The sequence below is a fragment of the Endocarpon pusillum genome (genome assembly GCF_000464535.1).
Source record: "Endocarpon pusillum Z07020 unplaced genomic scaffold scaffold1962, whole genome shotgun sequence".
Classification (NCBI taxonomy): Eukaryota; Fungi; Ascomycota; class Eurotiomycetes; order Verrucariales; family Verrucariaceae; genus Endocarpon; species Endocarpon pusillum.
In genome coordinates, this window is record NW_006916107.1 from 1 (window position 1) to 22,739 (window position 22,739).

Here is a 22,739-nt window from a genome sequence, read left to right on the forward strand (position 1 = left end):
GGCTATTTATTATATTAGTAATAATTAATCTCTTTTTAGTCTTTTAAATATGACTTAGTTTAAGATTATTTTATTTAATAACTTTATATTAATATAATTATTAGACAGAGAAAGAGGGATAAGAAAGGCTAAAGTAATAAGTATAGTTACTTATAAGGTTATTAAAGTAAATACTAGAGTTAAGAACGCTATAATAAGTGTAAAAGAGACAGTATAAAGGTTACTCTATAGCTTTAGCTTTTCTAGGTATATATTAACTCTGTAATCTAGGCCTGCATAATAGTAATAAAGGCTTAAATTATATTAATATTCTTGTTTAGCTTTGTATTTGTTAGAGGCTTTGCAAACTAAGTAATCTATGTCTATAGGGTTATAGAAAACAAGGGCAGGCGTAATAGGATAGGTAGGGGCCAAAACTAAGACAATTGAACTTATAAGCGGCTTTCATAACCTGATTATCTATTATAATAGTGCGGTACATAATAGGTTATCCTACTAAGTATACTCTTAAACAAAGGCTTTATATAATATGTCTCTAACATCAATTATAGCCAGCTTTTCTGTAAGTTCTTTAGATAATGCAAGTCAGAGCAGTCCCTTAAGATTATAGTCCTGAAATAGCGTTCTTCTAGCAGTCTGCTTAAACTCTGAGTAGAATTTAGAGAAGGGTTAGTACGTTTGCCTTATCTTTACAAGATAGCAGATAATAAAGTACTCCGGGTTAGCATTACTAAAGTTAAGCTTTAGTTCTTTGATTAGATCTACCTAATCTGGATAGATCCCTTTGTTAACATTATCTAGAGTAACGTCTAAGGCATAATCTATAAGTTAAGAGAATATATAATAAATATATAACATAAGTATAAGGTATCTATTAGTATTAACTCTGAATTTTGAAGTAAGGCTTACTTTAAACCTCTTTAGGTCTTTATAAGTATTAGGCCCTAGGCTACTAAATATAAGAACGTCTATAGTCTTTTCTGACTTTGTAAATATATACTAGAGTTATTAATTTTATTACAGAATTATAGTTATTACTAATAAAGTCTAGGTTATTAGGCCTTAAGTTAGATCTTAGGCTAGGTGCTTAAAGGGCTAGGGAGTATAAATTAGAGCCAGACTATACATAAGGATAGGTATATAAGAGGATTCTTATAGATTAACTATGTTATTATTAAGACATATTTAGGCGTTAGCTATAGCTTCTGCAGATAAAAAGGACTTAAAGAAGATCTCAGACTCTTCTAAGAAGGAAAGGACGTAGAACAGGATAAAAAAAGAAGAGATAGTGGTTTTTTTACTGCCTAGACTAAGTAACTAGGAACAATAACAAAGGGAAAGTAGATTAAGGCAGACCTAAGAACCAGAAGATAAAAATAAGTAGGACGCTTTATAATGTCAGGAAAGCTATAATTGGGCCTAATATATAAGATGAAGCGTGAAGAAAAGAAAACGAAAGTAGGAACACAACACTTTATATATATATCTATGCCCCTTATTTTGCTAAGGCTAGGTATAGACAACTATAGGTACCTGTTATTAGTGATAGCTAGAATAGCAGCAGGGAGCTAGGTCTGAGATAAGCTCTATAAGCCATGATTAATGCTACAAGGAATATAATCCTTAACGTAAGTTGCAGGAGGATTTGTAATATAAATTATCTTAGAAGAAGATATTATTATTATATATCAGAATCTTGCCTAAGAAGATTCTTATTAAGTAACTTACTAATAATTCTTATCTAGGGTTAAAAGGTCTCTCATAATTATATTAGCTAATTATTTAATAAAGAATAATAAATTATATTACTAATAATACTTATAGATTCCTAAAAATAAAGAACTAAGACTTTACTATATTAATAAATATTATAAATAGCTAATAACTAGTTACCTAGACTTTATAAAGACTTATAAGATCCTATAATAATAATTCTATTAGCTAAAGATAATAGATTTAGTAAAGAAATAGCTAGCCAAATGTCTTATATATTATTGTATAAAATCTTCTTATAAACGCTAAGATTAATTATAGGCATTAGAGCCACTTAAGAAATAGTAGTAATATCTAGCTATAGATTTTATTATAGACTTCCTTAAATCTAATAGCATTTTCCTTAATACTATAAGCATTTAGGTCTTAATAAACTAATTAACTAAGGAGAGACACCTAGCACTCTGCTATAATATAAAAATAGAATATCTAGTCAGGATATTTATTTATTTTATTATTTATAGTTATAGCCTCCTTAAGTTAATAATATCTGATAGAGATCTATAGTTTATTAGTAAATTCTAGAATAATGTGGTCCTGGCCTAGGGCTGGTCTATGCGAGGGATATATACAATTAAGAGTAGTTATAACTTTTAATAACAAACAAGAACAAACGTAAGGAAACCTTTCTAGGGAAAAAACCTTACCGCTAGTAAGTAGACGAGTTCTTTAGGGCGCTTTGACAGTGTGCACAGAGCTCTGTAGCTGCAGTATAGTTAGGCGCAAAGTTGTTCAGCCGCAAACGAGAACTAAGGAAGGGCCCTAGTCTTTATTAGCCAAAGCGTTACTATCTTAAGGGCCTTTGGATCGTCAAGGAGACAACAGTAGTCTGTTGTGCTAGCAGCGGTAAGCATTTTGTGTTTGTCTGAGAGCAGCAGGCAGTCTATAACCATATGTTAGGCAGTCTGTCTTCTCTAACCGTACTCGCAGGATGATGAGAGGATGTCTGAAACGTTCTGTTTAAAGAGGAAGTCTACAAAGCTAACAACCTTATTATATTATTTAACTAATATAATGCAGAGTCCGCATCCTCTTATAAGGTCTCTGCTACGCTTTCCTGTATGTTCTAAACTCACCTTATCTTTGTAATAGAAACTCTTGTCTTTAAAGCATACTTCAGGGTTTAGGTAACCTAAGTCCTAGCTTATACTCTAGTTATAGTTTACTCTATAAGCATATAATACTAGCAGTCAGCTAGAACAATATCGCTTTAACTCGTATATAGAATGTATAGTTGTCACAGGCTCCTAGTATAAGTGAGATAGCTAATCTAGACTCTTTATATACTAATATATATATTCTGTCCTCTTAGGCTACATAGATAGTCTCCTTAGTGGCTGCTATTATATATTACGTCTTATATCAAACCTAAAGATTATTTGCTTCGCGTTATCTATAGAAGTCTCCTTTATATAGACTGACTATGTTTTGTAGGCGATTCACATTATATACACAAGCCAGCTATATATGTGTCCTCGCCTACTAATTAAACTTGTGTCCTTAACGACTTAACAGATGCTGCTATACCGCTTTGTTACCCTTATATGTTAGCTTTTCTGTGTCTCTAAAAAAGGTGCCTATGGCTGCGTACTTAACAAGGTTTCTTTGGCCTTAATAAGGTTCTTTATATAGGCGCTTCACATTATAACTTATTCTAAGTTCCTCTTATTTATAGACTACTTATATTTCTATAGAGCAGAGTACTCTAAAGTATGCCTGTGTCTTGTAGTCACCTGTGGCTACGCTTTAACAAGGGTCCGGAGGTATTAATAAGGTCTTTTTTATATAGGAGGCTCTGAGCCTTAATAAGGTTCTGCCAAATATTAGTAATTCGTCTGTACTAAAGGATTTCCCTCTCCTTGCTGTATAGCGCTGCTTACTTACACACGCTGTACAAACCTAGAAGGGGACAAGACAAGGGTGTCCTATCTCTTAGATAGAATGATATCACATCCATAGAACGATATCACATCCACAGCCTGTAAGAGCTGCTTCGGGTCTGAGTACGAGTCAGATACCCAAGAGTCGGGTGGTTTTCAAAAGCCAGTGTCCCCTGATTTGCGGTCGCAGCTTAACGTGTGCTGGCACACGCGTTTTGTGTACGAGGCCGTGGATTTCGCTTGGTTTCCTCGCACAAGACGACGCTGTAACGCGTAGCGCTCTTATACAAGTACTTACGCTAGATATTACAAGAAGATAGAAATCTATATCCTAGCTGCTTGAACAATAAGCAGCTGCTTAATACAAGCTTATTAAGGGCACTATATATAAGATAACTAAGCTAAATAAATTATATTAATTAAATTTATTATAAATAATTATAAATTAAAATTTATAAGTATATTTTTATTCTTTATTAATAAAGGCTTTAATTTTAAAATAAGCTTTAATTAAGCTAAGACCTTTCTTAATTTTTATATAAAAGATATCTTAATATTTATAAAAGAACTCTTAAATTATTACTATATAAAACTAGTTTAAAGCTAAGCAAAAACTATAAATATAACATTATCTAGGCAACGAGATAAAAGCATAGCAAGCTTAGAAGCGTTGTTTTAATAGATTTTCTGAGCATTAGTAATACGCTCTATAAAGATACGCGCCGATTTCTTATTCTGGCGGCTTGTAGGCTTGAAAAGATAGACCTCGGTAGGCTTTAGGGTATCTGCCTTCTCTTTCGGAGTTCCTAGCTTTTCTATAAGTCGACTTATAGACTCCTCATGCCTAGTATAGTTAATATATAATAACGCCAAAACTAAGCTCTTTTGACGTATTAAGAAATATATATAAGATCTTTGTAGGATTAAAATAGCGTAGGATATCTGCAGCTTTAGTAAATACACTCTTAAGGTTCTAAAACGTAGTTATATGCTTACTCTTTTAAAGCTCTCCGAATTCCTTTGCTTTATAGCCTTTTCTTTCTTGCAGCTTCTCTAGTAGAAATCTCTTCTCTCTGCAGCAAGTCAAAGAAACCACAGCTAATTATGAATGCCCACAGATGTCCATAATCACCTAGAAATGCTCAAGAAGATTCACAAGAGCCTAACTGTCATAAGACCACCATGAAAATCCCTGCCCCACTACAGCACCACAAGGACCTACGCTTGCAGGAGCTCACACATAGAGAGGGGGTGATGTTACGAATCCTCCCGCGACCTACGCCAAGGACCATATTCCCTGTGGCACTGACCATGGCTCACAGAGCTCATCTCAGACCCAGCTCCCCGCCGCTATTCTAGCCATCACTGACGACAGGTACCCACAGTTGTCTGTACCTGGCCTCAGCGAGATAAGGGGCACGGACATGTATATAGAGTATATAATTAGGCCCAACTATAGCTCTCCTGACAGTATTGGCCTTTAGCAATTTAGCAGACGAGTTGTCAAGGATCATCAGAGGGCTCGAATGACCTTAATTTGATCATTATATAGCCTTAATTTAGAGAAAAAGATGTCCAAAATAACACAATTTCATTGGATATTAGATGTCTAGCTGCATACTTCTATCATGCAAGGTAGATCATATCACGATTAGGCTCAAACGTCACTTTCTGAGGGCCTCTTCCTGTTGAGTAGTACTTGACCATACGAAGGTTTGAACGCTGCTCTAGCTTCTATTTCCTTCCCTAGCAATCCAAATAGACAATATGATCTTTGATTGTCTATAGCTTGTCATCAAGTGAATATGATGTCTATTGATTATGTTCTACTCGAGTTTCCAGCATGCATTATTGGGACCATTTCTTATCACCAACATGACAAAATAATCTGACACGCTAGATATAAGCTCCTTGGAGTTTTTACGTAGTAAAGTCGTAGCACGTCACCTTAAGAGGAGAAACTAATGCTTGATGGAGCAATTTAGTCTGGACCAAGAGACGGTGCGCAGAATGTGCTGGTTACTAACTGTTGGACCGGAGGACCAAAGTGACAGCGGCCCTTAGAGGACCGTAAACTAGCTTACTACAGGCCTAATTTTTGTACTACCCCTTCCCCCCCCAAGTCAAAGTATCTTACAAACACCTTTTTACATACATATCCCTGTCAGCATCCCTGTCGCTATTCTGCGTGAATTTTGCTCATCCTGCAAAGACTGGATTGGATGAAAAATTGGATAAAAGTCTATGGAGATACCCTACACAAGTACGATGAGCTACAAGCGGCTGTTGATGCTGCATGTGATGCTGTGACTTCTGACTATCTTAAGGAGCTGCTTCAGTCAATACGGGCGAGATGGTAGGCAGTTGAAAATGTTAATGGAAAATAAAAACTGATTTTAGCGACTAGTCCTATTTGAGCTATTCGTGGGCGTTTATACTCAATTCTACAAGATACATTTTGTACGGATAATAATGTTTTCAGCAGGGAGGTACCAAAAATTAGGCCTGTAGCCGTAGTATGTCTGACACTAAGTTGTTCTTTCATAGAAATGGGGCAAAACTAACCCTTTATGAAGTACTTACAACAAGGGCGATGGTCTGGTGTGGTATTAGCAACTAGCCATCCTTTTCATGCTTCTTCCTTTCAGTGATACTAGTTCCTGTCTAGTGCATATTTGTGTCTGCCTCACTTTTCTGGATAACATGCTAGCTTCATGCAGATATCTGGGTTGTTCAAATCTTTCATTGCAACTGTCTACTTCACTTTCTACCACCGAGCTAACTCGGAAGACGACAATTCCAATTTCCTCGACTGTGAAACTATCCACCTTTCTGTCGTAAAATTTGACAATTTTTTCATTGGTTGATAGAGCCGCTAGTGTTTACTTGAACAACCGCCACCAAATGAGAGGTATCTGTCAGAACTTAATGTCACTTTGAGTAAACACTAGCGGCTCTATCAACCAATGAATAAAATTGTCAAATTTTACGACAGAAAAGTAGATATGGCCTTTTGCAAACCGTGGGTACTCACTCGTACACCGGGGAGATTTGAATGATAAAGATTGAAGTTCTTCCTGTCTCAGATACTACCGCAGGTAGAGAGTTTATAGTTTACTGCGCTTCAATATTTTGATCATCCATGAGATTTTTCCCTTCTCTATAAGAGAAATTGCTTTATTCCGGAGTTGACGACATCTCCCATTTTCAACCAGAGTCGTCAACCCATACTCTTCCCAGACACTGCTGATTTCAGAATGATCGGTGCTGGTGGTTGTGCCATAAAATTATTTTGGCCTCAAGTCCTGAAGGAATATTACCCTCTCGTTACCAAGCTCTCTGCTGATGAGAAAGTCCCAAGCACAGACCTTCAATCAATGTCCTGCCAGGTAGTAGATCAATGTGGACCTGGAATGAAACTTCACAACACCTCAGAGGCTGACATCGCGCCGGCTGCTACCGTTACCGCCCACGTTTGTCAAGAATACCACGAGAACAGCGCAATATCTGTGAAGCGTTAGCGGATATTCTTTCTACATAAGCTATTTCTCAATCGCTGGCTTACGCAGCGGCGGCAGCAAGTATCTCATGCCTCTTAGCTCTTGTGAAAAGCGACAGGCATGCCGAGAACGAAAGCGTGAAGATGAGCAGAATGCCAATGCAGACTGTATATGACTGCGGCGACTCCACACCGTTGGTCAGGCGGTACAGGAGATATATGGGGATAATCAGAAGTGCAAGAATCACGGTCACAATGATGGCAACGACAAAACGCTCAATACGGTCGTGAGTGTAATACATCTCGTTGCCGTCGGTTTTTTGCCTCGTTTCCTGTAACATGTATCATTGGTTGAATATCTTTCTGGTGTCTGATATCCTTACTTTCGAGCGAAAGAAGTTCTGGCTAAGCATTAATCGCGGGCAGGCGAATCACACAAGGACTTGACATACCTGAATGGTTCGGCATCGCGAGAACCGCAAAAACTTCTCCACAGAGCAGTCTAGCCACGCATGTTCGCGGCCTGGACGCAATGTGATGAGGTCATCTTTGCGATAGCAGAATTCCTCTTCTGTTGGTACTAGTGGGTGTCTGTTGTTCACAAAGTTCTCCACGCTTTTATACTCGCCAGAAGACGGGCGGTTACAATGCGTGAGTGACTGAGCAGCCTGAAGAAGGGATGCTGCTCAACTGGGTCAATCCTATGATACGATATTCTCATAGTACAGCCCGTACCGTACGCACGGAATGCACGATCAATCCTTCGCATGAGGTTGCGCCGCGGTTTGTGCTGTTCATGATTATAGTTCTCCATGGTTGTCAGTTGTCTTGGCCTTTTTTCGGCGTCATCCAAGTCCAATCTGTCGAGTTCGTCTTCGAGTTGCCGCAGGTGTTCTTGCTTCTCAAGAAGAAGCCTAGATTGCAGATAACCAATCGGCGATAAACCATGAAATTCTCGTCACTATCTAGGAAAGCTCCTAGTCGCGGATATCCATCTGGACAATCTTGAACTGACGAAACTTAGTAGGTACTTTCTGTAGACGACGACCTTGCGCTCACGTCGCCTCACAACCGGTTGCCGACCATCCTCATCATCTTCTCGTTCTTCAGCTGAGTTATCACGGCGACCGAGTCTTAGTTCCCACCACCATCGGGTTTTTGGTTTGTCTTCTTCGTCGTTGTGGTTTGCTACTCAATTCAGCAGACACGTTGAGGTTAGTTTGGTGATAATCTAACCAGCAGGCTTGCTTCGTTGCCATAGTCTTACAAGACTCGAAGGGATTGATTTCGGTGAAATTGGTGTACCATCCGTTGAGTGTGTTGATGTGCAGGCAGTGCTTGCTCTCTCAATTCCATTTTCAATATCTTCTGAGCTGTGATTTACCACCATTTTCTCCTACTATCCTTTAGCAGCTTAACAAGCTTGGACTGAGCAATGCGATTTTGATAGGGAACTGATAAATCAGCATGCTATACCTTGGGAAGAACTCCCTTCTTTATCTATAATGATCCTATGCAAGGCATAATCTCCCAGCCTTTCGGCCTTCCTCATACATGATTGAGCAATCATGTAAAAAGAACAGATGGAGGGATGGATTCGATAAAATCTGCAGCCCGATCATGCTATAGCTGCAACCAGGCTGATTAGGCTGCAGGGCCTCACCACAGGAATTGAGGGGTGGCCCCAGGCATGTGTCCATGTGTTACTATTGTTACACAGGAAAGATAAGGGCGGATGCAGCTCACCCAGCTCTACCAACACCCTCACTTAGATATCGTGCTTGGGACCCTTTTTGGCCATTGACACCTTCTTCTGCGAGTACCAAGCCCCGTTATCGTAGTACAGGAGATCTTCCTTTGATGATTTGAGCTGCAACCACCACTTCTTGTCCTTAAGTCTCTCATTGCGACATGCAACTTGACTGTGCCTCGTGGTGTACCCTTAAGAAAGACGTCATCACCCACGAGCTTTTCTTGTTTCTCCTGCGAATTGGCGCGAGTCAGCAAGAGGGAGCCAGTAAACAAGCGGCAACGCGATTTACTGCTGCCGCTTTAGCCCCAAGGTCAGAAACTTCTGACCGTCCCGGTGGTTCAGGTGATCCCTCGATCTGTGCAGGAGGATCAGAAGGAATCCGAAACGTCGAGTACGACTCAACATACCCATGTTTCCTCTACCTCCATTGGGTTCTGCATTCTCCACTGATGGTATTATATCGATAGCCCAAGGCGTTCTTGGAGCTCGTAACAAAAGCGTTGTAGCCAGCCGCGAGAGGTCAAGATGAACAGCGACTAGGCAAAGCTTTAAATGCTAGGTGAGGTGGCAAAGAGTCTCTGACTCATGATTTCGGACCCCATGCGATCCCGGCGAGAGGCGGCGGCGGCAGCAGCAGTGTAGTGGTGTCAGCCCTGGCTGCCTTGTTGCTCTCTACTATCAGTTACCAATCACACAAGATACTTGCACTGCCAAATCCGCCGCCTTGCATGCGAAGGTGAATGAAAAGCGTCTGTAGTGGATGCAAGTATGTGACCAAAATAGATAAATATGGCACGCCAAAACTTGCCAACCATTCTGCTCGGGAAGGGCTTCAATCGCATGCTATATGCAATCTCTTAGAACGTGCAGGGTAGCCAGCTACCGGCGGATCTGGTACATCGAGCTCATCGGATCCCCGTTCGAATGACTACTAGTGGGTACCGCTTTCTCATTGTCATTAAGGGCATTTCTGCGAACTTCAGCTGTACCCCTCTGAGCTTCCTCTTCTTTAAAGGTTTCATGAGGTGAAAGTATCCGAAGCTTTTTCTTGAGTGTCTTGTTCTGCCATCGCGCCGCAAATTCACGGACCAGGCGGGGAAACTCAGCTCTGGCATGCTCTTTAGGGTACAACCCCTGCCATAAAATCTGGCGTGCGCAAAAGCGATCTGTGAGAATCAATTCCCGAAGACTCCCGCACATTCGTTTGATATCCTCATCATTCGGCGCATCAGGGAGCAAGAATTGTAGGTTTAGGCAGTATTTGAAAATCTCGGAGGCCTCTTCATGTCTGCCTTGTGCATTGGCCCTAGGCTTCTCTTCGCCCAAGTCCATGGGCTCGAGGATAAGCTTGCGCACACAATGAGGCCCGCGCCCATTCATACAGGGCACCTGACCTTGCAGGTGGAAGTGTGGTGCTTCCAATATCTTTTCTAGCAGCTCATTCGACATGAAGCGCGCATGCTCGTCTGCGAGTTGTTCTAGTGCCCAGATTAGGGCTGAGGTGAAGGACTCTTTGCCAGGAAGCGGTGTCGTTCCATCTGGACCTGTTGCGCCAAGGAACTCGAATATGCGGTCTGAACATGCTGGTTTCTGCCGCATATTCAAAAGTCGGCCAGCATGACAGCAGTCAAATATAAGAAATATGTCTGGACGCGAGGCAGTGTGGATGAGATTTTCAGCTTCTTGCCAGACAATGTGGTTCAAGCGGTCCGAGATTTCATCTGGTGCTGATGAGTTCCCGCTACGCATATCGATCAGAATCTTGGACATCTAATAAAGGTCGATCAAGAATGTGATGCTTACTTTGCAAGCAGTAGGCGACCTGTGCCTCGATCAGGGGTGCCATGACCTGCATAATATATTATCAATAGGGTATTCTCCTCATCTTCCTCATAGACCCAGTTTGCGAGGTGCATGTTGATCTGCAGCTGTGCTTTCTTCTGAGTGTTGAGCTTTCTTTCCGTGACGCGGAATTTGTATCTTTGGTCAAGAACGCGACCGAGCCGATCCACCTGTGGTTATTAACATCAGAACCAAAGCACAAAGTTCCAGAGCGGGAGACAGACCTCTGCTTGAGCATCGAACGAGTCTGTGCCCTCTTTCTCCCAGTGGATCAGGAGGACAGACACCTTTCTGTATCTTCTCTGTAAGTCGACATCTTTCATATGCTTCTCCCACTGTAGCTGCCTCTGAATATTAACAGATTCGAGATTTCTGCGGACTTCGGGGTCCAACCCTCTCTCTTCCACAGGCGAATCTGTTAAAAGAATATGGTTGTCGAACGATGGCCCCTCAGAGCGTGAGGAGGGGCCAAGCGATGGTGTGGGAGGCATCAGAGAGAACATTGTTAAACAAGATATATCCCAGAGCAACGTAGAGATCAAAGCCCAGGGCCAGAAGATTGCAAGAGAAATGGACACGGCGATTGATATAAATTAAATTTTATGTTTGCAGACTCAAAAGCCTTCATCGCCACACACTCTGAAAAGGAGCATCAATCCATTCAGTCCGCGCGCTTATCAAAAAGGCAACAGGAAGGCCATGTGGTTTTGAGAGAAAATGCTGAATTAGAAACTGAAAGGCTTGCTGATTGCATCCTTTAAGATAAGCCCCGCCTGTCAGGAAGGATTCATCAATCAAATGTGGTTCGGAATCCATCAGCGCTGTCCTTTTGGCGGAGTGGGGGCCTTGAAACTGGGCGCGAAGTCCCCTACAGCGCAATACTTGATACTGTTTCTATTGATCAGTTGTAGGCTGTTCAGCATTTGCAGTATGTTCGGCATGTGCAGGCTACTGTAGGTTAATGACCAGTTTCAGATATAGTGGAGGCTGAGCAAGCAAATCCCACCAGCTGTCCGCATTTCAGGGGAAAATCGCCTGGCAACGAGTTCATAACTAAATACTAAAAGAGGGTCCAGTCACGCAACATTCTCAACCAACAGGATTGTTTAGATTTTAAATGTCCTCATCTACCTCAAAAGCCATCCAAATTTTCCTAATTATATCTTGAAATGATCGTTTCGTCCTTCCTAAGTGACGGATATATTTATAGTCTCTCTACTATTGTACTACTCGACAATATTAAAAGTGATGATTTTGTAATTCTTTAACCCGAAATTAAGTCCAGTTGAAGGATCTAGACAAGTTCTAAGTACTGTGTTGCGTTTGATGCACCATTGTATTTGACCAGACCCTCCGCTACTATTTAGTTATGAATTATACCCCACCTGCAACTTGACAAGGTATGTAATCGCGAAGAGCTTGGCTCAGTAGAGTTAAGATTCATGCCCCCCGCACGGTCACAGTATGATTGCCCGTTTTTACCCATAACCTCGGTTCAAAGTGTTTACCTGAACTAAGTAACCAAGTTTTGCGATATAGAATCTGCCCTTTGGAAAGCGGTACTTTTGGCACAACATTCTTATCTCCAACTATACATTATCAACCAGAAAAATCCAACCATGGTCTTTTATCCGCCAACGTGGGCTTCTAAGCTGCCAATTGATCCTCCCGATACTATTCCTATTTGCGACTTTGTCCTCGACGAGCGGTATGGCAGACTCCCTTTCAATAGATCGCTCGATCCGTATACCTGCGGTGTCTCAGGCAAATCATACACAGCTGGAGAGCAGAAACAGAGAACAGAATCACTGGCGCGCGGATTGGCGAAAGAGCTTGGATGGAATGTTAACCAAGGCACGGAGTTCGACAAGGTTGCGGGGGTTTTTGCGTTCAATACGGTGAATATACTCGCATTATACCAGCAAAGGAATTGAGGCACATAATGCTAACCGTATTGTTAGATTGATATTATGACATTGAATTGGGCAATACATAGATTGAATGGCATTTCGTCTCCGGCCAATGCTGCGTACTCTGTGGAGGAACTGATGCACCAATTGAAGGACTGTGGAGCCACAGCACTATTCACCTGCCTGCCTCTACTACCAGTGGCCCTGGATGCCGCATCAAAAGCTGGAATACCCAAGAAACGTATATACATATGTGAGCTCCCAGAACAAGCTCAAGGCGGACTCAAGGCGGACGATGAGTTCAAGACCTTGGGCCAATTGATAAAGGATGGTTCATCCTTACCAGCGCTCGAGCCGATCAAGTGGGGAGCAGGGCAAGGAGCAAGACAAACCGCCTTCCTCTGCTACTCGAGTGGCACTTCTGGTTTACCGGTAAACTTCCCAGAGAGTTTCCACGAGATTACCCGGGCTAACTTGTATGTTGGTTCTAGAAAGGGGTGATGATATCCCACAGAAATGTGATAGCCAACACGCTTCAGATCTACAACTATGATAAGCCAGCTCGAGACTCCATACGCAAGGACTACCAGGATGTGGCATTAGGTCTTCTCCCTCAGTCACATATCTATGCTCTTGTCGTCATCAGTCACTGTTCCACATACCGTGGTGACCAAGTCGTGGTGCTACCCAAGTTCGACATACAACAGTATCTCAATAGTATTGCCACCTACAAGATCAATACACTTTACATCGTTCCTCCTATCATGATTGCTATGGCCAAAAACAAACCCATTCTCGACAGGTTTAACCTAAGCTCCGTACGAACTATATTCACGGGCGCAGCACCTCTGGGGGCGGAGGTGGCTCACTTGTTGCAGAAGCAATATCCCAAATGGGTGATTCGACAGGGTTATGGGCTAACGGAGACGTGCACCGTGGTTTCCTCCACAAGTCCGGATGATGTGTGGTTTGGCAGCTCCGGCTCCATACTGTGTGGCATTGAATGTAGGCTAGTGACACTTGGGGGCGAAGAAGTTACTGGTTACGATCAACCAGGTGAGCTGCTGGTCAAATCACCGAGCGTGGTTTTGGGGTATCTCAAGAATGAACAAGCAACCAAAGAGACATTTGTCGAGGATGGCCAAGGTGGACGATGGATGAGGACAGGCGATGAAGCTGTAGTCAAGCAGAGCCCAAAGGGCCATGAACATATCTGGATCGTGGACAGGATCAAGGAATTGATCAAAGTGAACGTATGTTCGTTGAGCATATCTTGGATCATCAAACTGACTGCAATGATTCCAGGGACTACAAGTCGCACCCGCTGAACTCGAAGCACATCTGCTCACGCATCCGGCGGTGGCTGACTGTGCAGTAATCGCAACACCAGATGAGGCAGCCGGCGAGGTCCCCAAGGCTTATGTGGTCAAGTCGCAATTGGTGGGTCTGGAAGAGAACGACCGAATGGTAATGCGTGATATTCAGAAGCATGTCGAGAACACCAAGGCACGCCATAAGTGGCTCAAAGGTGGAGTTGAGTTCATTGACATGATACCAAAGAGTCCCAGTGGCAAGATTCTGCGGAGATTATTAAGAGATAAAGACAGAGAGTCGAGGAGACAGAAAGGCGCGAAGCTCTAAGAGTGGTATTCTGATGGTTAGAACCAGGTGTGTATCTAAAATACATAAATACTGTATATCTAAAATACATAGATACTGTATATCTAAAATACATAGATACTGTATATCTGTCGCAAGAGTTAAATAGTTTGACCTTGTTTTGCACCCGCAATTAGCAACACACGATGCCCAATGAATCCTACATCCTCTGCTTTGGGCCCACGCTCTCCGAGAATTTTGAGCATTGCAAGACCAGGTGCCATGTAGGGAGCATCCAATTGCTTGGACTGGACAGCTCGCAGCAGATGTTATTGACCTAATAAGCGCCCTACCAGGCAGTGTAGCAAGCCATAGCCTCCAACAGACAGCACGCAATGGGCTCTCAGCCCCATGCCCGCCATCATGATCGCCTCTGCTTGTGCAATCAAAATCATGATCATGTATGGTCAATCATTGCAATTCCAACCACAACTGCCAGAATCGGCAAGGTTGACACTGCACCCAAGATCGTCCGCTTTCCTCACTCTCCATTCCATCTGACGATTTCCGTACTTCATGGATAGTCCTCGCATGGAGGGCCACCTCGCAGGAATGCTTTTATTAGGAACGTGGTTGTTTTTATGCGTTGTTCGATATTGTGGAAGAAGAAGAAGAAGAAGAAGAAGAAGAAGGAAGGAAGTGCTGTTTGTGAAATCTTGATGGTGGCAATTCTTAGGCTTGGCATTGATGACATAAAAAACTGCAGTGCAATCTGCGCGTACTCTGTAAGGATGCATGTGACACTGCAGTCAGGCACCTGCACGTGTCTGGTGTCCACAAATGACGTTGCTGCTGAAATGGTCAATTGGTACTCGGTTTTAGGTAGCCACTACTATCCATACCCACAAACGGATTGTGACATTTGTCAAAGCTCAAGCACCGGCGGGCAGTTCTGATGGCTTATGACGTTCGGTTAATTCACGTTAATTCACGTTATCGGTCCTTCATCTGAAGCCTGATTAATCCCATCCCCCCGAATATGGCGAGAGTGCCTGTTGTTGGCCGTCTTTTCTGGTAGGTTACTCTTGGAGTGTGGCAGTCCGGTCAAAGCTTCCAGTCTGGAGAGCACCAGCATGCCTTGAGATATGTTGAATTGTTTTGAGAGAGAGCTACCCGGAGACTCCTCTTAACTTGAATGATTGCTGATTGCCATATCGATAATGGGCAGGCGAGAGTATCTCGCTCTCCTGGGCTCTTTGTTCCTTGTCTTCCTCGAAGTTCCTGTCCGCATAATCACACTGCTACTACGTACGAAAGAATGCCCCTATGCCTTTTCTTTGCTGACCATAGTCAGCACAACCCATCATCCGTTTCTGCTACAATCGATCAAAGAACCTCTTCAATCGTCTCTCTTCCCAAGATTCCATTCGAGCCAGGTCAGAGCGAAGTTCGATATCTCGCCCTATTGCCCATGCATCGGATTTTACCGACCTCTGTGCCTTATTTGGCTACCGTGCTGAGGAGCATGTCGTTCAGACGGCGGATGGCTACCTCCTTGGAATTCACCGCTTGCCCTACAAGAAGGGAGAAGAGCAGGAAGGCCACCTGGTCAACTCTGGTCAGAGATCGATAACAAAGCCTGTCGTGTATCTGCACCATGGATTACTCATGAATAGCGAGGTATGGGTGTGCATTACCGAAGAAGAGAGGTGTCTCCCCTTCGTCTTGGCCGAGCATGGCTATGATGTCTGGTTGGGGAACAACCGAGGAAATAAATACAGCAAGAAGTCGACCCGATTTTCGCCTTCCTCTGCCGACTTCTGGAACTTCTCAATGGATCAATTTGCCTTCCACGACATTCCTGACAGCATAGATTACATCCTCGCCACCACTTCTCAACCTTCACTCTCCTACATTGGCTTCAGCCAGGGTACTGCTCAGGCCTTTGCCACGCTTTCAATCCATCCTCCTCTAAATGAAAAGGTCAACCTTTTCATTGCTCTGGCACCTGCAATGTCCCCAGCTGGCCTGAGCAATGGTTTCGTTGACTCCCTTGTCAAAGCCTCACCCGATGTCCTTTTCCTCACGTTTGGCCGGAAATCCATACTCTCCTCTGCCACCTTTTGGCAGTCAATACTCTACCCACCCATCTTCGTCCGCGTGATCGACATTGCTCTCTGCTTCCTCTTTGCCTGGTCTTGTCGAAACATAACTCCGCATCAAAAACTCGCTGCATATCCCCATCTTTACAGCTTCACCAGCACAAAATCCGTGGTGCATTGGTTTCAGATAATTCGAAACAAGTCGTTCCAAATGTATGACGATGACTCTTCACGCGCCTTCAGCATTGGTGCCTCGGACCGGTATTACAAAGTGGCCAAATTCCCAACCAGAAATATCAAAACGCCTATCGTACTCGTCTATGGCGGTAGCGACTCCCTCGTTGATATCAAAGCCATGCTGCGCGAATTGCCCAAACACACAATGGCATTCGAAGTGAAGCATTTCGAACACCTTGACTTTCTCTGGGCCCAAGATGTCGACACGCTTGTCTTTCCACACGTCCTCAACGCATTGGGGTATTACTCTCAAAACGACACAAATAGCAGCAATGGTATGCCACGACTGCCAGGTCTTTCGTTCGCAAACGCAAACACAGCGAGGCTGAGAGCAGGAAGCTGGAGTGCCTCCGAAGACGAGCGAAGTCCTTCTGATTTTGACTGGGCAATGGATTCGCCGACGCGGATCGAGAACAGGAAGAGTGCGGCACGCGTGGCAAGAGAGCGACAATACATCTCAGCCACCAACAACTCGCCCCTGCGGCCAGACTCTCCCTTCGTTCCAGCCTGGGAGATCGGTAATCCACTCCCAAGGAAAGCTGTTGCGTGTAGTAGCAACGGCCACGGCCACAGCAGGGAGAAAGGAGATGCTCTCGGAACAGCTGTCCCCTCTAACACTGCTGTCACTGCTACTGCGGCTCCACCACCCCTCCCACCACGCATGCAAAAGCAGACTGTCGAATCCTGGAGGCCGAATACATCGCAGTCCGGCTCGGATTCCGAAAGCAGGAAGCCACCATGGAATGACAGCCTTCGATCAAGGAAGAAAACAAGAGACAGAGCAGGGTCCGGCTCCAGCCGGGAAACGGCAAGCAACAGTCCTGGGAGGGGCCCATTGGCAGCGAGGTTCGGCAATCATGGAATCAGGCTTGGGACCAGTCAGCCCAGTGTCAGTGTTGTAGGATCGGGTGGGATGGAGGTGGAGGATGAGGGTAAGTAAGGGATAATTTCACAAGTGGAACTGATGGGGGTATGAGTATGGGTATAGATGCATTTCACGCAAGCAGGTGTTAGGGAAGGAAAGATAGATGGCATTATGTCTTACTATTCGTGTATGACTATGTGAGTAAATAAGAACAATAGAATATCGATCACAGCATCTATTAGGCTTTCGTTTCTTCTCTCCAGTCAGACCTGCGCCATTGCACGTATGATGCCTAGCTGACACGCCCAATTTTCCCCACTCTACCATGTGAACATGGCCAGCACTTCAGACACGTGGCGCTCATCTAACATACTATTCATTTTTACGGTCATGATTCATATCCATAGTCTTCACCACGGGTCCCCGCCGCCAGCAGCAGCAGCAGCAGCAGCAAAAACCGGCCGATCACGTTAAGATATTTGCGTCATGCCTTTCTGCTGCTTTGCGCAAGATAATTCGTAAGTCAGGTAAACTCGGCTCGAAACACCAAGGCCAGGCCATCATCTCCCGCGGTGACGATTCTCGCACCATCGTCCGCGCCCTGCACGAAGCCTAAAACACCACCGCCCTCTCCGTCCCCCCTGTGACCCCTCCATTCCCTGACCAAGCCCTGCCCTTGCGCCTGCGCCTGCGCCGGGGCCTGCTCTCCCCCCTGCCGTCGGCCCTGCATCCCTGTCGCAGTCGTTGGGGTGGTGGTGGTGCTCTTGCCCCTCCCATCCCAGCGCCTAACCACGCCATCCATGCCGCAGCTCGTCAGGTAATGACCCCTCTCTTGCCCGCCCCCTGCTGCTGCGGCGGCGGCGCGACAAAGTCGACTTTGACGACCGCGAACCCGTCATGCGCATCCGCGATGTGGCGGCGCAGGGCGAAGCTGTGCGCGACGTCGAAGAGGGCGATGCTGCCGTCGACGCTGCCGGAGGCGAGGAGGATCAAGGGTGGGGAGGAGAAGGAGAGGGTTTCTATGCTGTCGGATTGGGAGTTGAGGGAGGCGAGGAGGGTGCCTGGGCTTGAGGAGGAGGGGGTGGTGGTGGTGGTGGTGGATGGGCCGGGCTTGCGTGCACCGGCACTGGGTTTGTTTTTGGGGCCGCCTGCGCCTCCAGCTCTGGTGGTCGGGGTTGAGGCTGAGGCGGTTGTCCCGACTCGTGGGAGGCCTATGATTCTGATGTTTCCTCCCGCGCCGCCGACTGCGGCAATTGTTCCGCCGGGGCTGATGGTCACGCAGTATAAGCCGCCTTCGACTGCGAAGCGTTGGTCTGTTGCGCTGAGGCTGATGATGGCTTGGCCGCTGTCCGAGCTCGTGATGCCAGCGTCAGCTGCCTCGCCCCAGATGTCGTAGACGTGGAAGCTCGAGTCTTCGGACACGGTGGCGAGGAGGTTGCCGTCCGGCGTCCAGGCTCCGGCGGTGCAGGATTCGGTATGTAGGTAGTAGGCTTGATTGATGGTGAGGGGGGAGGCGGTGTCGGCGGCGTCGACGGTGTAGACCCAGACGGAACCATCGTTGGCGCCGAAGGCGACGGTGTTGGGGTGTGCAGGGGAGGGACACGGGGATAGCCAGTTGATTTCCTGGACTTCGGAGGATTCGGAGAGGAAGGTGTAGCTTGGTGGTGATTCTGGGGTTGAAGAGGAAGACGCTGTAGAGGAGGTGAACCAGGCGCGGAGTTTACCGTCTAGACCTGCGGTCACGATGTATTGGCCCGAGGGTTGAGTGAAGGCGACGGCGTTGACTGAGTCGGTGTGGCCGTCTAGCTTTTGTAGGGGCGGTATGCTTTTGCGCTCCCCTTTGGGCTGCGGATCTGATTCGTAGCTGGTTGGGAGAAGGGGTCGGGGGTCATCGTTCTCTATGGAAGCGTCGAAGAGGTATGCGACATCATCGCCACCACCCGTGACAATGAGAGAGGGACGGAGAGGATGCTGCGCTATGCAGAAAATGCTGTCGGTGTGGCTGTCGAAATGGGCGGCGGAATCGTTCTGAAGTTGTATTTCTTCGTGTAGATCGTCTTCGGCGTCATCCTCATCTTCCATCGGGTGGTCATCGTCCTTTGCAATCTCCTCGGCGGCATCGTCCGCGTTGAGAAGCTCTTCATTGTCGTCTTCCTCCAGCGGAGCGTGTTGAGATGGGTTTGAGGCTGACATTGCGATGCAGGACTCTTTCTCTTTCTCTTTCCACAATGAGCTCTACCAGGAAGGTATTTACGCAGAAGAAGCAATGCTCATAGAGCAGATCTTTGCCTCGGCGTTCGAGTACACAAATCAATCCAGCACCAATCTCGCAGCTTAGAAATTCAAACCCTTCCCTGCCAGTTGCGTCAGCTGGGCAAACTAAGCAAATACGCCAAGATATATTCAGGGGCGGGATACTACGTAGTAAGTTAGTTAGGGGTCTTACCACTCCATCAGACTTCTCGTGATCCCCAAAACAGCAATTTCAAGAGCAAGTCATCAGAACTCGCTACCGATACAGAAATTCTATCAGAAACCGTGTTTAACTTAGTTGGCCCTCTGCCCATGGAGTGCAAAGAGCCTTGGAAGCAATGAATTCTTGGCCCCTAGCGATGGGAAGATGTTCTCATGTTGTGGGCTCGAGAACTGAAGTACATTGCCCTGAAGCTGAAGGGCAGGTGTATCTAACCAGCGAAAAAGCCTCTTGTGACTAACCGCAATCCTTTCTCTACTTAGCCAGGACTTCTTTTTCAGCTCTTTCGGCTTTAGCGGCTCATGGATCGACTCATAAATTGATGTCAACATAGTACAGGTTTCTCGATCGGACGATCGTGATGATCGATTTTGCAGGGAGCTACACAGTTCAAGACATAGATAGTGGAGCAGACTAAGCAGCTAACTCGCTGTAACATACGGTGGCCGTAGAAGTAGGTTGGCCTTGACCTTCAAGCATGGAGGTAGACAAACACCGCTCAGCCAACCAAAAAACAAGAGTTATATTTATGACTGCGAACACTTTCCCAACACCACCTCCTTAGCTCAATTGGATCAAACTATCACTCGGGGTAGAAGGCGTTTGAGCTACGGAAACGGACGATCAACTCACACCACCAGTTCGAATCTCAGCATGCTACCGGCCGGAAGCATTAATACTCTCCTCCAGTCCGACCAATCAAATTCACAACAAAAACAACTTGTAGGAACGATACGACTAAAGTAGAATCTATTCAGGTCAAACTACAACCGGGTAGAAGGCGGTAGATTCTCCTTTTGCCCTTTTTGCCCTTTTTGTCCCGATCGTTGTGGCTCCTGGCACGTATTAGGCTCTGAAGTGAATAAATAATAGTGGCCATGATTCCTGAATGCCAGCTACCTTCGATATATACACGCCCGTTTGGTCTCAACACTTTTTCTTCAAGTCACCACCCATCCTCGTAAATTTTTACATTCCCCTCCTCAATAACAACAGTCCCATGCTCTTCAGCCATATGATCGATCACCCATCTCAGTGTAGTTGAAGATACCTAGCATATCCAGCAAAACCTTATTGACAACCATAACCAAACTATATGACCATATCCATCTGCTTCTTCAATTCGCGTCTTGGGTCTCAAACCGGGTTTGAAAATCTCCTCGTAAATCTTTCATGACTGAAGGATGACAATCCTCCTCTCGGCAAGTCTCTATGCTCAGAGCAAGTCAAAGCCTCGTAACTTGGAGTCCACAGCCAGTATAGGACGGTTTATGACACACTGGACAGGTAAAGCCGGCACTCTCGGCGCAGACGCAGTAACTCCGGGATACGAAGCGGTCGGACACAAGTTGAGCATTTCGCTGGTTTTCGAACCTCCTGGTCTGATGATGGTTTTGACTAATGTTCGTAGACGATGGGATTATACGGCGTCGCTACCCTGGAAATCAGAAGATAGGCATGCACCCACCGTCCTCACTGAGGAACTGAAGTAGGGGGTCATGTCAAGTTTGAACTCCGTAAAGACGGATCTTCCAAAAATCCTGAGCACGGTCCATCCGAGCATTGAGACGGTGATTGTTCTCTGATTATTCCAGGGGATGGAATCGATATCGTTGTTGGAGGTATGATCCCTCCACGAGGATCTCGCGCTGCGTTGGTAGCCTCGGAAGGAGTAGAGTTTTCCGCTCAACCTTCATGTATCGCGGACTGTTAGACTCGTAGACTTCTAGATAATGTAGGCTCACTTACTATGATACAGACAGCTTTGACTCGATTTGTGATGTTTTCAGTAAACGCAGTAGAGAATGAGAGACTTAAATAGACTCCATTGACGAGTGGCAGATCTGCAGGCACCCCCCCCTTTTGGTATCCCAGCCGATGATTGCGGAATAGAGAAAGGACCGACTCAAGGCAGCCCGGCCAACGCGCAATGGTTGAGTGCGAACTGCGGTCTAAATGAGACGTATCCTTACCTTCGACGTCCCGCTCCGTTTCTGTTTCATCAAGATATTCTGTCCATGCTAGTCACGAAGTTTTAGCCACCAACGAGCAACAGGAGTAACCCGCACTCTGCTCGAGGCTGTCTCGGAGTCGAAATCCTATGGGAAAAGCTGGCCTGATTCTTCCTGGTTTGTGAGATATGTCTTTTCAAGTGCTCAATATATAGCTTCCTGCTTTGTCATAGCCTCGAGTTGTACCTAAGCTATCATACTGAGCTTATCGGTTGCAGAAAGTCCAGGGCAAGTCCCTATCCGAGCAGCTGACGATACCACTGACATTTTATCGAGGGTTATTGGATATAGGTGACACCCTTTCCTTCAGCCCTGAAGATTTCAAAGCATATTTCTTGGGGGAACAGGATCTTGGAAAGGCCATAGCTCCTTCGGACTGCCGTGTGCGCCAGTTGGTGTAGTCACCAGGCTTTCATTTCCTGAATATGCGCTAGCTGCTATCTTCTTCTGGAAGATATGACACTTGTATTTTGGTTGACGAGGATAAGCATCATATAGGATGTGACCGACGTATCAAGAGTCAGTAGCTACAGAAATGGTAGGTTTGTAAGTCACATCCTTCCTAGATATCGGTCTCGAGCGAAATGGGTAGCAGGTTTGAGTGGCGCATTGTGAAGGTATTATCGTAGTGGTGGTCGATGAATGCCATCTCCAATTGGAAACTTGGAACTGATCAGTATGCGGCGTAGGTGATTCGATATGTCACAAACATGTCGCGGACTCTCGCTGCGTTGCTCTCTTGCCGAACGCCAGCAAGATTGAACCCCTCAGGTACACATCAGCCTCAGCAACGC

General features: G+C 45.4%; 5 protein-coding genes across 5 annotated transcripts; 2 read left to right on the forward strand and 3 right to left on the reverse strand.

Annotated features, from left to right (window-relative positions):
- Nucleotides 1-7,084: 7,084 nt before the first annotated feature.
- On the reverse strand, nt 7,085-7,966 carry EPUS_06531 (uncharacterized protein; the record flags this gene model as incomplete). The annotated part of the gene is made up of 5 exons (XM_007803050.1): nt 7,085-7,160; nt 7,219-7,484; nt 7,536-7,553; nt 7,605-7,834; nt 7,888-7,966. 5 exons carry the CDS (start codon nt 7,964-7,966, stop codon nt 7,085-7,087), a joined length of 669 nt encoding a protein of 222 aa, XP_007801241.1.
- A 1,818-nt stretch (nt 7,967-9,784) lies between these two features.
- Nucleotides 9,785-11,250, reverse strand: EPUS_06532 (uncharacterized protein; the record flags this gene model as incomplete). The annotated part of the gene is made up of 3 exons (XM_007803051.1): nt 9,785-10,646; nt 10,709-10,917; nt 10,972-11,250. The coding sequence occupies 3 exons, from the start codon at nt 11,248-11,250 to the stop codon at nt 9,785-9,787; spliced, it is 1,350 nt and encodes a 449-aa protein (XP_007801242.1).
- Nucleotides 11,251-12,366: 1,116 nt separating this feature from the next.
- Nucleotides 12,367-14,298, forward strand: EPUS_06533 (uncharacterized protein; the record flags this gene model as incomplete). The annotated part of the gene is made up of 4 exons (XM_007803052.1): nt 12,367-12,645; nt 12,709-13,089; nt 13,149-13,910; nt 13,963-14,298. The coding sequence occupies 4 exons, from the start codon at nt 12,367-12,369 to the stop codon at nt 14,296-14,298; spliced, it is 1,758 nt and encodes a 585-aa protein (XP_007801243.1).
- A 1,178-nt stretch (nt 14,299-15,476) lies between these two features.
- EPUS_06534 (uncharacterized protein) lies at nt 15,477-18,076 on the forward strand (the record flags this gene model as incomplete). Its single annotated transcript, XM_007803053.1, has 3 exons — nt 15,477-15,564; nt 15,611-17,527; nt 17,868-18,076. 3 exons carry the CDS (start codon nt 15,477-15,479, stop codon nt 18,074-18,076), a joined length of 2,214 nt encoding a protein of 737 aa, XP_007801244.1.
- Nucleotides 18,077-18,273: 197 nt separating this feature from the next.
- Nucleotides 18,274-19,653, reverse strand: EPUS_06535 (uncharacterized protein; the record flags this gene model as incomplete). Its single annotated transcript, XM_007803054.1, has 1 exon — nt 18,274-19,653. One exon carries the CDS (start codon nt 19,651-19,653, stop codon nt 18,274-18,276), a length of 1,380 nt encoding a protein of 459 aa, XP_007801245.1.
- Between the last annotated feature and the right edge of the window lie 3,086 nt (nt 19,654-22,739).